At 40.7% G+C, this 14,236-nt stretch overlaps 1 protein-coding gene across 4 annotated transcripts; it reads left to right on the forward strand.

Annotated features, from left to right (window-relative positions):
* Positions 1–795: 795 nt before the first annotated feature.
* Positions 796–13,323, forward strand: MEAK7 (MTOR associated protein, eak-7 homolog). Of its 4 annotated transcripts, none has more exons than XM_069793354.1 (9): positions 796–932; positions 1,293–1,415; positions 2,574–2,750; positions 5,448–5,678; positions 6,427–6,571; positions 7,196–7,636; positions 8,912–9,030; positions 10,218–10,397; positions 11,435–13,323. In XM_069793354.1, exons 3-9 carry the CDS (start codon positions 2,583–2,585, stop codon positions 11,561–11,563), a joined length of 1,413 nt encoding a protein of 470 aa, XP_069649455.1. In that variant the 5' UTR covers positions 796–932; positions 1,293–1,415; positions 2,574–2,582; the 3' UTR covers positions 11,564–13,323. The 4 variants fall into 4 exon arrangements, with proteins under 4 accessions (XP_069649455.1, XP_069649456.1, XP_069649457.1 ...); XM_069793355.1 differs by having other exon boundaries at positions 1,293–1,389; XM_069793356.1 differs by lacking the exon at positions 1,293–1,415.
* The last annotated feature ends 913 nt before the right edge of the window (positions 13,324–14,236 follow it).

Here is a 14,236-nt window from a genome sequence, read left to right on the forward strand (position 1 = left end):
CTGAAGGCCTGGCAGATCCCTAAGCACTGTCCCTGCAACACTGCATTTGTCCCTCAGCCTTTGTACAGCCTTCAACAGCGTGATTTTGCCAGCCACGAGACAGAAGTTTAACCTATTCATTGAGAAGTTTTGTGTTTTCTCTCCACTCCCTATTGCCATGGAAATTCACCAGAGCCTGACTGTACACCTTGAAAACGACATATATGTGTCTGTATATATATTACACACAGGCATGCACATCTTTTTTTTCTTCCCAAAAGCCAAGAGCTATTCCCAGCACAGATCAGGGCCAGCAACGCCTCCTCCCACAGACCCTTCTGGGATCTGCCCCGGTACTTCTTAAAACCTCTTCAGCACCGGGCACCCAAGCACTTTAGCTCTGACAGCGGCCGCCGGGCCTGGTCGCTCTGCCCCAGCTATAACTCTGAATTTTCACCTTCTTTTTGAACCACATTTTAGGGCTGGGGAGCAGGGCCGCCTCAGGGAGAAAGGGCCCCCCTCAGGGAGAAAGGGTCCGCCTCAGGGAGAAAGGGTCCTCTCAGGGAGAAAGGGACCCCCTCAGGGAGAAAGGGTCCCCCTCAGGGAGAAAGGGTCCCCCTCAGGGAGAAAGGGATACCCTTCAGGGAGAAAGGGACACCCTTCAGGGAGAAAGGGCCGCCACGGCCTCGCTCGACTCCGGAGCTCGCCGGCCGACACCTCCCTGCTTTCCCCAGCGGGCTCCGGGGCCAACAGCGCCCGTCCCTCCCCGCCGCGGCCGCCGCCTCAGAGGCGGCGCCATCCCCCGCCGCGGCCCAGCTCCCGCCCTCACCGCGCTCCGCCCCGGCCGGGCGGCCTACAGGCGCCGGCCGGCGCCGGCTCCATCTGCCAGGGCGTTTTTAAAAGTCCAGGGGCCGATCCAGGGGGGGCTGAACGGGGCCGAGGGTGCCCTGCCGGTAAGCAGAGAGGTGGGCTCGCCGTGCCGTCCCGCCTCGGAGCGGAGTGGGGGGGATCCTCTCGCCTCACACCCATCGCTGGGATTGGGATTGGGGAGGGGTGGACTAAGCATACCGGGAAATAAACCGGTAAAATGGCAAACCGCGTAAGCCTTTTGCCTTGTCCTGTACCGGTCCTGCCTTCGTGCCGGTGCGGGGAGGGCGGTGTGTCAGCGCCGGGCCTCGGCCCCGCTGCAGCCCAGGGCCGCCTCGGCCCGTTCGCGGCTTGTGCTTCCCTGGGCTGAGGGAGAGGGGTCAAGGACCCCGTTCTCCAGCGGTTTGCTGCTTAAATTAATAGCGTCTTCGCGGGTTTTCTTCCAGGTTACAGTCGTTTCCACTGACCCTTTAGGGTTTACCGCGCGATCGACATCTTCCTCACAGGCAAGCGAGGCTTTGGGGCCTGTACTGGTTAGTGAAGGTAAAGAAGCCAACCCAGCTGCTTAGGTACAGTTGTTTATCAAAGTCAGCATCAGTTAACGACAGAAGGATTGGGTTAGGCTAAACAAAGAGTCCTTCTGAGGCCGCTGAAGGGCTTCGTGAAGGGCTTGTCTGGAAAAAGAGATCTCTGTGGAACTGGGAATCCCGCACAAAAGCGAGGTGCCAGAAGGGATGTGGAATTTGGGGAAAGAAAACTATGAAGGGGTGTTTTATTCCTCTTCTCATCTCTTTTATATTGTCACCCCAGCAGTGTGTCTACCCCAGATAGATGGGAAGGCTGTTTACAGTGGTGACTGTCATTGCAGTCGTGGTGGGATTTCAGGCCCTACTGTGGCACTGTTAGGTCTGTGCTGTGCCGCTCCAGGGAGAAAGCCAGAGCACGTGGCCCAGACAACACTATAACATTAGTCTCTGTAATGCAGGTGAATCCTGGGACAGAGAGAAATCACAGTTGTACCATTAAATGTGGAAAACCCAAACCAACCCCCCCACCAACCTTAATTCTGTGGTTACCAGCTCTCAACAACTTATTGACTTCATATGAAGCCCTGTTTTTGATGGATCGAGTTGTCTTCCTAAATGTTTTTGTTACCATGTTTCTTGTCAGCTTTTTGAGTTATTTTTGTGTTGTGTCCTTAGAAAAAACATTCTCATGTCATCATCAGAGACTTTACAGTGATGGTGTTTTAGTGCCACATGTTATTGGCAGACTTAGCTTCAGTCCTTTAATGCATCAGAAAGATGCAGCATAATCTGTCATAAATAATCCATAATCAGGCTATTTCCTTCATGTTACTGATGTATTCCAGCTGACAGACCCGTGGTCACTTCGTGCAAGCTATTTTAATCATTAGATTATATTGGTTTTTCCATTTGATAAGACTTGAATGAGAGTTGAATTGGTAGACAGGATGGTTTTAGCAAAGAGCTGGCAGATTGTTGTTCTTTAAAGTACAGTTACTGTTCATGGATGTTCTTCAAGTTTGTTAAGTCTCAGTGAATAGAGACTAAACAGTAATTTTAGTAGTTTCCTGGAAGGCTGTTAATTTGCTCTTGTAAAACTTGCACTGGTATGTTAATCTGTTTGATATCTCTTTGATGGTCATTGTGATACCTTTCTGTGTTTACTGTTTGTTTTTTTTAATTCCTTTTCCTTTGCTTCAGGTTGAAAAGATGGGAAATGCAGAAAGCAATGCCTATCAGAATCACCTTTCCAGATTTCTTCCTGAGGAGCAATCTGTCATTGATGGAGTATTTGATACCTTATCAGGATTGAGCGGCTCAGCTGGAGCAAAAAATGGCAAAGGTACAAAGAAAACTGTGACTCTGGCAGCACTACAGGTAAGACAATCTATTATTCCTGATATATCTGTGATGTAGTGCATTGAACATAATTCCAGGAAGAAACAAAAGATGTGGCAATAGTTACTTTTTAAGGATTGCTCGTCTCAATGTAATACTTAATGTTTTGGGGCAGGATAGATATTTAACTTTTTCTTACAGTTTAACATGAGTAGTGACTTTCAGGTTTGTATTTTTCTCTTAAATTGCACTGTTGGGTCAATTTGCAGCTTTTCCAATTCTGAAGTAAGTTGGGACATATGAAAATATTTTTAAAGAAACTTGAAAAATGAGAAGAATATTCTTCCCCCTGGAGTGTGTGATTATTTAGAGATTTTCTTGAGAAGCTGTCACAAATTCAGTTTGTATTTGGTTCTATCTTTCTCCCTCAATTGCATCACTGTCTCTAATCTTTTCACTTGCATTAGAAGGAGAGAATTCAATTTTACTTGATTAAGCTGTGGCTCCCTGTTTTAGCTAATTAACATACATTATGCTTTCTGATTAACTTTGCATTCATTTTCTAATCAAGAAAGAAGAGGAAAATGATTTGTTGCAATACTTGGTAACTTCAGTTAGGCAGGAACCAAGTGGCCAGATGAATGTAGTATTAAAAGTGTATTTTTTTATATGTTACACAGTTAATGGAATCAAATTAAAACTCAGGGAAAGCAGCAGGCTATTTTAAGGTATTTAGCAATGCATCTGCATACAGACCAGCTTTAGCCTTCCTCCAGCCTGGCTGTTGATGAGCTACCACCAGTTTGGAAACTGTGTTTCTGCTGCCCAGCTTTTCAGCCCTAATAGGTCCAAGAACCTGGTCCTTGGTGTCTGTTATTTGATTGGGACCTGGAAGAAGTTCTCTTTCTAGCTTTGCCCCTAGATCAGTGTGACTTCTGATGAACATTTTTTCTTTTCCCTTCCTGCCTTTTTGTTTGCCAACTTAAATTAAAATCTTTTGAAAGACTGCCTGTAGGTGCCTAATTCCTTAGTGCAGGGACTGTTGCAATGGCATGCTTGCCTTGTAGGTGTCTATGCTCTTGCCTGAGCTAGATTGATATGTGGCAGATTTGATCTAGCAGAAGTCTGGTAACATTGACGAGGCCCCAAACATAACCTCATGTACTCTGCTTAGGCTCAGTGCTTTACTAGAAGGAAACTACATGGCTTCTGGACTAGAGCAGGCTGTGTTGCATAGCTTGGAAAGCAGGTAGAGCAGGTATCTCTAAATACTTTCTTGAAGCCATTTAAGACAAGGATTCTAAACTGTCAGAGGTGTGAGTTTGTTAGATGTTTGTTAAAGTTTCCCTTTTTACAGTCCTTTTTTGCACCCCAGTTCTACTCATTGGAAAAGCTATAAGCATAACAAAACAGTGCAACAAAGTTAGTGGTGGGTGGGAGAGGGTAGGGAGTAGGTAGGTGATACCGCAGTGTGAAGTAAAAAGCCCTTCAGTATGGTGTTTTTAATTATGTTCCCTGTTGCTTGTCTCGCTTCAGGCTCATGCAGCACTTTTAGAAAGCCTCTTAAAGACAGCTGTCCCCCCTGTGACAGTCCCTCCCTCAATATGAAGCACTCTAATGTGCAGGACTGGCTGCTAATTCTGCTTCTACTGAAATCAATGAGAGTTTTACCACTGACGTCAACAAAGCAGGGTAGAGCTTGGCATACTGGATCTTGCCCTATATGCACAGCAACAGCCATTAACATAAAATAGGAGCAGCCCTGGTGGCTTCAATAGGAGTGGTATTGAGCCAGCAATAAATTGGTAATAGCAGCTCCACTGAATACAGCTGGAGTGCTTTTACGCAGGTGGAGCTCCATTGATTTCAGCATAGTCCCCACTGGGCTACACCCCTCTATATGAGTCAAGTCAGGTGTTCAGCATGTTATGCACAGTGCTTTGTGCAGTGAAGACACTGTGTAATCATGTCCTAGTGTATGGATGTATTATAGATTATTTATTTTTAAACAGCGTAATTATCTGAATACTGAAAGTTTCTTGAATTCAGAGTCAGATCTTTCCCACAGTGTTGTGATGTATGATGATGTATACCAGTTAGATTTCAATTCAAAGGGCCAGTCATGTAATTTAGATAAGTAAGTTTTGATTTCGACTGTCCTAACATCAGGGATGCCTTATAAAAATCAGGTGATCTCAGTTTTGCTCCACGCTTGAATTAGATGTTGCTATGCAGAGGGAAACTTCTCAGTATTTTTTCTACATGTGCATGTAGGGTTAAACACATTGCCTGCATTGTCTTGAGGCCAAAACTGAGATAGGGGAGAAACTTTACTTTCTCTTTGTTTTTAGATATCTGTGAGCTCCACTATCAAAAACAGGGTTAAGGACCGGCAGAGTTATAAACCTTTACAACAGAGTTAATATACAGAAATCCCTTGCTAATATCCTGTAAACACTTTTCAGTGTTGTGTTTTTTTTTTTTTTAAATCCATGGCATTTGTGGAAAAACAATATCAACTTAAATCACTAAATTGTATTGGAAAGGAGATACTGTAAAAATAGAGGGTTTTTTTCTGTTGGAAAACCAGTCCTTTGACAAAAGTTTGTTGCTGCTAGTAGATGCTTGGTATTGAAATCCTTCATTCATAGCAATATATATCAGCACAGATTAGCTGGAATATATTAGTTATTCTTCATTTTTAAAATATGTTCTTTGCTGTTTTTCTCATTGTAGGCGTATATGCGGGAGCCATTACCAGAGCAAATGACTGTTCGGTTATACAACGGAATGAAAAGTATTGACCTGACTGGGAAATCATCTGGGCTGAGTGAACAGATTGCTAAGGAGCAGTTTGTAATTTTTATGTCAAACCTCTTAAAAGGGAATGCAGATGAGAAGATTACCATAATAATGAGAATGATCTCCAAGACAGAAGGGCCTGTGAAGGGCAAACAAATCCAAGAGGTAAACAGGCAAGTTTAAATGTGTGTTGGGGGGACAGTAAGAGAACAGACAGAGACAGAAAGGTAATTTGAAGGTAATCTTTAGAGCACAAAATTCAGAAAAGGGGTTCCTGGCTTTTTTTTTCTCTTTACCACTGACTTGCTGATCTGGGACAAACAGTGTAGGCAAACTGGGTTATATGGGCTGACCATTTCAGCTGTGGGCTTTTCCATGCTGACTTGCCTACTTTGAGAACCAGGATCTGGATTTTGCGAAGCGCACCGACTGTTTCATGGTTCACAGGATCACTATGAAGGGTGCAGAGACTGGCTATATTTAAGAGCCAGCAAGGGTTGTGGTGTGGCTGGTGCTTCTGGGAACTGAGCAAAATGCTTTCTAGAGCTTTAGTTGCAGGATAGATATGTGAATCAAATACATAGCTTGCAAGGTGGAAGTGTGGGATCTCCCAAAACAGTGATTCACTAGCAGCTCCTACCACTTCAAAATTTGGACCTCCCCTCCCTCTTTCATGCCCTATGTTATGGAGATGCTTTGTGAAGTAACATTTACAAAAAGTCTTGAAAAAGGATACTTTTCAAGACCTATGACTTTGAAACAGCATTTCTGTTATTTCTGACTCATCATGAGATGTTTCTGCCATTGGGATTACAGCATCAGTACTACTTGACTTTATTTTCAGAAAGTCCTTTGAAGCTCTTAGCAATTTCATTTAAGAAATGCCAAAATGGTGATGTTTTAACCTTTTAAGTTCACAGAGGATCTGATCATGTCTGTAGTCCATGTACTGAGTTACAGGAAGGAACTGAAAGGTTGGAATTCGGAGAATACTAGGGATTCTGCAAGTGGAGTAAAGGCTCTGGCTTCTCAGCTCCTATCAGAATTGAAGCTTGCAGGTAAGCAGCACTGATGTGGTATATCCCAGAATGGCACAGAGCTCATGTAGTCACTGATCTCTCAAGAATTTTTCTCTTCAGGTCACATATTTGAGTTTAAATGGTGAGACCAATATTTCAAACCTAGTGCTTTGCGAATGACTTGGGAATTTTATTTATTTTACCCTACCATCTTTCTCACTTCAACTCAGGAGAGCTTTGGTTTGAAGTCCCGGTTTAAGTGGACATACAAAACTATTTGTCATGGAACATGCCTATTTTACAAATACCTGACTTGCAGGTGACGGGCATTTAGATGCATATGCATATATTTATGACTGTATGTCCTTTTGCACTGTTGTAATAATAGATTTTGCTGTCTTGCAAAGAACATCTCGTAGGTTGTAATTAGGGGTCCATGTTCATTAATCATGACAGCCCAACCAATGGATGTCACAGGCAAATGTTTCTCAATTCTGTGGATGCATCTGCTTAACGTAGTTGACACTTTACTGTCACCGTCTCCTTTCATATGTGGTCTCATGTCCATTAAAATAATGGAATATTGTGTTTACACTTAAAAATCAACTGATTATTTTCCAGACCAGGAGACTTACTACTGTTTCTGTGTGTTGTCTTATTTAGATGGGACAAAACCTGTGGGTCCTCAGCTGATGGAGACAAATTTTGATCAAAGTGTCATTGAGGATTGGGTGTACAGAGTTCCACAGATCTCAATTTTCCTCAGTGTTGTTATCAGGCAAGGCCTCCATGTTCTGCATTCTCTCCCAGACCAAACCAAAGACATACTCAACCTGGTTCCAGGCTGCAAAGGCATCAAAGGAAGAGGACTTGTCAGTCTCTTTGACATCCCATCTATCATATACATCAACTCCCTTCTGCCTGCAGAGCTACAGCACAAGTGGCAGCTTTTATTTTCTTCTAGGCTTCATGGAGAAAGCTTTTCACAGTTATGTGGGCATATAGTGAACAAAGGTCCTTGTGTAGTGATCTTAAAGGACTTAGATGGTTATATCTTTGGTGGGTTTGCATCTCACTCCTGGGAGGTGAAGCCACAGTTTCAAGGTAAAACTCACTTTTCTTTTTCTAGTATCTCATGGCTCTGGTAAACATTGCCTATTCTGTACAGGTACAAGAATGCTGTCCACTTAATGGATACTGTCATTTTACTTTCATGACATGCAGTATTTCTTATACTTCTAAGTGTATTTTCCTGTGGCAAAAATAACACTAATTTTTGAAAAATATAGAATACATGCTAAGTTATTGCTGCTTTGTACCCTGTCAGGCATATTACTGATTAATGTTTCCAGCTTGTCTGTTATTTGATCAGACTTTTAAGATTGCGGGACTTGCTGATCATGGAACAAGTTTTCTTTTCAGCGAAGTCTATCAACCCCTGTAGCTGCATGGGTTGAAAATGAAGGAAATGCAGCATAGATGATGAATTAGAGTTTAAATAAGATGTCCAGCAGATGGCAATCTTCCATCTCAGAACAGCTGAGCCCAACACCAGGTTAAGCCTCTTGTTGCCATTTGTGCACTGTCTGTCTTTGTTTCCCTTTTAAAATCCAGCAGCAAAAGGGTCCTTTGGGCAAGCTAAACTTTTTGTTTCCTTGAAACCTCTGGGGAGAATAGAGGGGCTTTTGTTAACTCTTTGGAAAGAACTCTTGTGATGGCTTTCTGAAAAAAAATTAGGGACTCCGAATAATCTGTCTTGCTGGGAATCCACACTTCTGCTACATTAAAAACTGAATTCCTATACTTAATTAGTATTTGATAATTACCACTTCAGTCAGTTAATATAATGTTATGTTACACTGATTACACAACACTCTCCTTGTGTTTTTTCCTGATGGAATAACACGTGTAGCATACTAGACAGTCACACCACAGGTCCCTCTGAACAACAAACTGGGCATAATGAAAACTGTACTCTAAGTCATTGACCCTAAATAATCTATATATCAATATAGTCAGAACTAAGGGTGTCTGCACCCTGAAGGATAAGGGTCTAGCAGTTTGCCAGTTTTAGATGTTACAATACAAGCCTGTGACAGGTGTACCCTTACATAGTAATGTAATGCACTAGTCATGCCTCTGACTCTGCCCTTGGTCACAGCCATATAATCACATTGATTTCTGTGACCCTGCACAGAGTTAACTGAGAATAAACAATAGGTCTAGATCTTGATGAGAGATAGGTATTGGCTTTCTGAGATTGCAGCTGCTATCTTTGATTTCTTCAGCTGCACTTCTTCAATATTTTTTTCCTAGCCTATTTGTAGGCAAGTTACTACTTGGCCAGTTGTCTGACCTCAGATGCTTTTCTGTTTACAGGTGACAACAGATGCTTTCTGTTTTCTGTTTTCCCTTCTCTTGCTGTATACACATACACAGGGTATAATGACCACTACATGTATTTGAACCATGGCCAACAAACAATGCCAAATGGACTTGTAAGTATTAAGAAATGACAATTTGGAAACTGGATTCGTGATTCGTGGCTGGTGTTTGGAAGTGTTTTGTGTTTTTTGCTTCTGTTACTGTGAGCAGATTTATTTCACTTGTTATTCTCTGAGGAAATTTTCATCCATTCTCCGTGCTGTTTGTGCCATACTTTTAGTAGGAGGATTTTTTTCTTTTTTTTGTGTTCAAGCATCAGTGTAAAGTGTGAACTATGGAGAACCGCTTACAGTCCTGACAGAGTCTATACTTTTCAGTTCATATGTACATTGAAATACTGAATCAACTAAGATGGAATTTATTTGTGTCTGACCCAAGTAGGTGGTCTTGATGCAGGCTAGATTTATGGAGGTTCTGGGAAGAAATCTTTTTGCCAAGTTTGGTTATCACAGAAGTCCTTCTGGCAGTCCTCCCTGTTGCCTGGAAGAATTGACTGCATGTATCCACATCACTGAAGCAGCACAAGCTAGCTGATCTATGTAATTGAGGATCTTTCCACAGGCTGTTCTCACTGCCACACTAACTGCTTTTTAAATAATGGGAGGCTGAGAAAGCCCAACAGAATTAGAGTACAAGATTTGCATGTAGGCTGCTGCTGTTGTGTAATTACAATGGCAGAAGCTCCTTTTACTCAAGTCCACGAATGAGCTCTTTGGATGCAGAGGAGTTTCTACAGAGCTACAAACATCGCCTATTTTGAAAAGCACTTCACAGTTTTGTGGCATTATGTGCCCATAACTTTAGGAATTGCAGCAGTCTGGAGTAAATTTGCTCTAAAGAAAGTAAACAACATCAAATTACATTGTTTCTGTAGATACTTTTCTAAATGGAAAAGAGCAAAACCAAGCACTTTCACTGTGTTTGAAATGGAACTCTTAGTCAATAAACAAAAGCCAATGAGCTAAATTTCTGGCACAAGACGTAGCTGACGTGTTTGCAGATACTGGTATTCTGTAGAGTGTAGAGGGAAGGCAGTATCACTCAGGTAAATTCTTGTTTGTCTTCAGGAATACTGGATTTTGGTACAGAAGCCCAGGTTCACTTGGAATACTCTTTTTCACCTTATCCATAGAAGTGTGGCATAAATACTGAAAATTGCAATTTATACTTTAGGTTTCATAACTTGCCCAGTCTGTTTTACATGTATAGCAAGTGCTTAGTGTGCTGCTTTGTTTCACAGGGTATGGGTGGACAACATGGGTACTTTGGACTCTGGATAGACAGTGACTATGGGAAGGGACACAGTAAAGCAAAACCTCGATGTACCACCTACAACAGTCCCCAACTGTCAGCAAAAGAGGATTTTACACTGGATGCCGTGGAAGTCTGGGCAGTGGGAGACCTCCCTGAAAGTGCAGGGGTAGGTGAACAGAATTGAAACCTGTGAAATTGTGTCCTGATTGGAACAGGAGATGCAAATGCAAAATTTGGCAGTTGCAGTTTTCTGATTAAACACTGTCTCTCCATTGTAATGAATAATGTTTTCTTTAACTGGCCCTGTGATGCCATATATTTTGTAGCACGTAAATGGCAAAACAGTAGTGGAATTATTGAAGGTGCCAACAAGAAATAACATCAGGAGCCATGAAATGGTAGAGTTGAAAGAGCTGTACTTTATTCTGAATTTCAAAAGGCCTTTCTGATACTGAGGAATGGTTTCCAGGAGGAACCTCCTTGGAGGGGTTCATTAAAACCCAGTGTTTGTAAAACAGAAAGCAAGCACTAGAAGCTCACAAGTAAAGCCTAATCTATAGTTCAGGAAGAGAATGCAAAAGATTTCTTTATCCATAACTTTAAATTTGCTATTGTTTTACAATAAATTTATGCGAATAGATTTATCCTAGTCGTTCTCCACCTGATTTATTTCTGGGAGTGAGTAGCAGACCTCTTTCCAGTCTCCTCTGCCCCTGTAATTTAGTCTCTTATTAAACTGTCTGAACAATTTGGTGTTGTTTTCCTTAAATTTCATTTCTTTCATACTAAATTCATGTGCCCTGTCTGTTCACTGGACACATAAATAGAAACAGAACAAATTATTTACAAAAAACATTGAATCGTACTTTAATCTCTTTAAAAAAAGAGTTCACATCTGCACTTCAGACTGAGGTCAGGTTAACCGGGATGTTCTGGCTGGCTTGTGACCTGAACAAATTTGAAATAGCGTACTGTCATCTTAGGAAAAGTTTATGACTATTTTGTGTAACTGCAGCAATAAAAATAACTTGATGTGTCCCACTGAATCCTAAATGCCTTGCTTGGAAAATATGTATGCTTCCTTGTGACAAGCTTGCAAACCAGATTACTTCTGGACTTTTGAGTATGTCTTTTTCTTGTAGCCTGATAGTGATTCATTCATAATGACATTTTAAACTGATTATATTTTATTGTGTTTTGAAGACAAAAGGTAAGAAGAGTATCCTGGATGTAGATCCTGAGGCTCAAGCCTTTTTGGAAATGGCTGGAAAAAGTCGTCAGAGCGAAGGTCTACGAGAACCCGTTGAAGAGGAGGAGGAGGATGATGATTAAAACAACACAGTAACATGAAAGACCTTTTTTGCTCCTGAATGTTAATGTTCTTTGGACAGGATATTTTTTCCTCATTTTTTTTTCCTTACATTTACCTAATTATCTGTGATGAAGCTTAAGCCTCGTACTTATGCAATATTTAGATCCAATACAATATACTGCCTGAAGGGTCTTGTTTGGGAGAACAGAAAAATTAACTAGGTACTTAATCATTAGACATCTCCACGTTCTAGCTCAATATGAATTTGCTAGCACTGCTGATAGATCCTGTCTGCATACAGAATTAAAAACAAAAGTAGTAGTTGCTGACAGTACTGCTTAGTGTCTTGGAGAGTTGATATGTATTTATATTAAGACTGTTCAAGACATTAAGGCTCTTATACCTCAACTGTACCTCTTTCTTTGCATGCAATGAAATTAGTCAGCGAAGCTTGCAAATTGTAATGATGTCTTACATTGGTAAACATAGTCTACGTGATTTCATATGAAGGATGCTATTAATTTGCATTGCTCCAGTTAAAGCATTAAATTCCATGTTTTGTAAGTCAGATTTTCAGCAAGTGACTCTATATGGGCTGTAAAATGTACAGAATGCAAAGTATATGGTATCCAGTTTTATAATACTGCACCTTAGTGCATTTCACTTAAGATCTTTCTGTGTTGATTTGCCTATTGCTTTTTAAATTTAGTGGAACAGTCATTGGGATTCATTCAGCCATATTTATCCTAAGAATGGGCCATACCTCCAGCAGAAATGCTCCAGGGAAAATACCTTCTTTAGTAACCTCACTTGAGGCTGGAGTAAAAGATCAGGCTGTAAAAAAGATTAAGAAGCTTGCACAGTTAATTGGGAATAGTATCTGCAGATACATTATTAAAAAAATAAATATTTTAAAATCAGGGTTATGTCTGTAACATGTTTAAAGAAGACTGCTGTATACTTTTTTACTAATACTAATTAATGATAATTAATCATTACTGTATTATGGAAAAAAATGCAATGTGAAATGGAACAAGTGGGTTGGGGTTTTTGCTCTGTTTTGTTGGCTGTTCATCAGTCAATGCCAGTTTTGTCAGGTCTCTCACACTCAGGGCTTTTTCTACTTGAATCCAATCACATCTATCAGTAACTATTAGTTTGACCTTGCTAAATTCTATGTGTAATTAACTTGTCAAAAATAACTCTAATTTCTACCAGGGACTGTTATTTTTAACTCAGCAGATTACATTTAGTTATTTCCTAAGGAAAAGGACTGTATCAAAGCCCCTTTGTCCTAGCATGAGTTTGTCTTCTGTGCAACTTAGAGCAAAAAATGTGCTGTAAGAGTCTATAAAATTGCTGTGATTCCTGATCATGTGACCTTCCCTCAAATTATTTCCCTTTGTATCTTCTTGTATGTGTTTTTTTTCTTCACCTGTTGTTTTTCACAGGGAGCCAGATTTTAAAAATATTCTGAATAATCTGTACTTGTGCCTTAATGTAGATCCCATTTTTAAAAGTTTCATTAAACAATATTAAATTTAGCCTTTGAAAGGAGAGCATGAAGAAATCACTGCAGCCAGACATCCTAGAACTCAGCTGTGCATTTTGTATGCTACCTGAACTAATGATTGGGCATATATGCTACCTGTTCCAGTACAGAGTATGCTGTGAAAGGCCTGAGCTTTTTTATCTTGTATTTGCTTAAATAAACCAGATAGTCTCCCGAGTTTGTAACACACAGAAAAAAAAAATGTAAGCATTAAAACAGTTACACTGATACTGTTGTATAGTTTTCTTCTCTGTATATTTTAATGAGGATTTTAAATAGTACAAAGTAGGGAGTGCTGTATAGGTGGCAAGTAAGTACATGGTGCTTTCTGTAAGTGTGGTGATGCTGGCTTTTGTTTTAACATTCTCAAACACCCACCATATGTCTCTAAGGTATTCTTCACTTAGTGCCTAAGCATACTAAATACTTGAAGTGGATGGCATACAGGAATGAGATAGTTGAATTTCCGCAGTTATACATAAAAGAAACAACTAGACTTACTTTTCCTTCTGTTACAAGGCAGATACTTTTCTTTGAGAACTGAAATTATTTGTGAGGGTTTAAAAAAAAAATAAATTGTGAGCAGACACTATCTGGGGAGGGTGAATTGCACAAAGCTACTTTTCACCAAAAATATTTCAGTGGCCAGGTTTTCTTTGAGTTTAAGTATCAGTATAGCTGGTTCTTTCTAGGCTATGAATCCAAAATGTAATCATGTTTAAACATCATCTTGTGAAGATTGGCATAGCGTTTTGACCTCTGAAATTGTGATTTTTGACAAGTTTGTATCCGAGACTCTTCATCTTCACTTTGAAGTGAAGGTGTTAACCTGAGACAAGAAGAAAACTGACACTATGGCACTTCTGGCAAATGTATCAGTGAAATGTTATTTACTAGGACACTGCTGATTCAACCAGCAGATGGGATTATTCAAAATTGTTCTTTAAATGTAAAAGATTGGCTTGGAAGACACTCAAAAAAATTTTTTTCCTGAACCTAATGATTAAGCAATCTGTGCTTTTGAGTTCATGCATCTAAAAATGTCCAGAAAGTGTTTGTCAGCAGTGGGCTTAGCTACGATCTAAACATCTCTCAATCACTTTTATGCAGCTGTTGATCCAACTGCAAAGCTTAACACCCC

The sequence above is a fragment of the Haliaeetus albicilla genome, chromosome 10 (genome assembly GCF_947461875.1).
Source record: "Haliaeetus albicilla chromosome 10, bHalAlb1.1, whole genome shotgun sequence".
NCBI lineage: Eukaryota > Metazoa > Chordata > Aves > Accipitriformes > Accipitridae > Haliaeetus > Haliaeetus albicilla.

What these genes read in the sequence shown, in the direction of transcription:
- MEAK7 (XM_069793354.1), top strand. Translation starts at nt 2,583, where the DNA reads ATGGGAAATGCAGAAAGCAATGCCTATCAGAATCACCTTTCCAGATTT. An exon ending in ATCAGAATTGAAGCTTGCAG is followed by an intron (nt 6,572 to 7,195) that starts GTAAGCAGCACT and finishes TGTCTTATTTAG; the next exon opens with ATGGGACAAAACCTGTGGGT. An exon ending in GGTGAAGCCACAGTTTCAAG is followed by an intron (nt 7,637 to 8,911) that starts GTAAAACTCACT and finishes TTCTGTTTACAG; the next exon opens with GTGACAACAGATGCTTTCTG.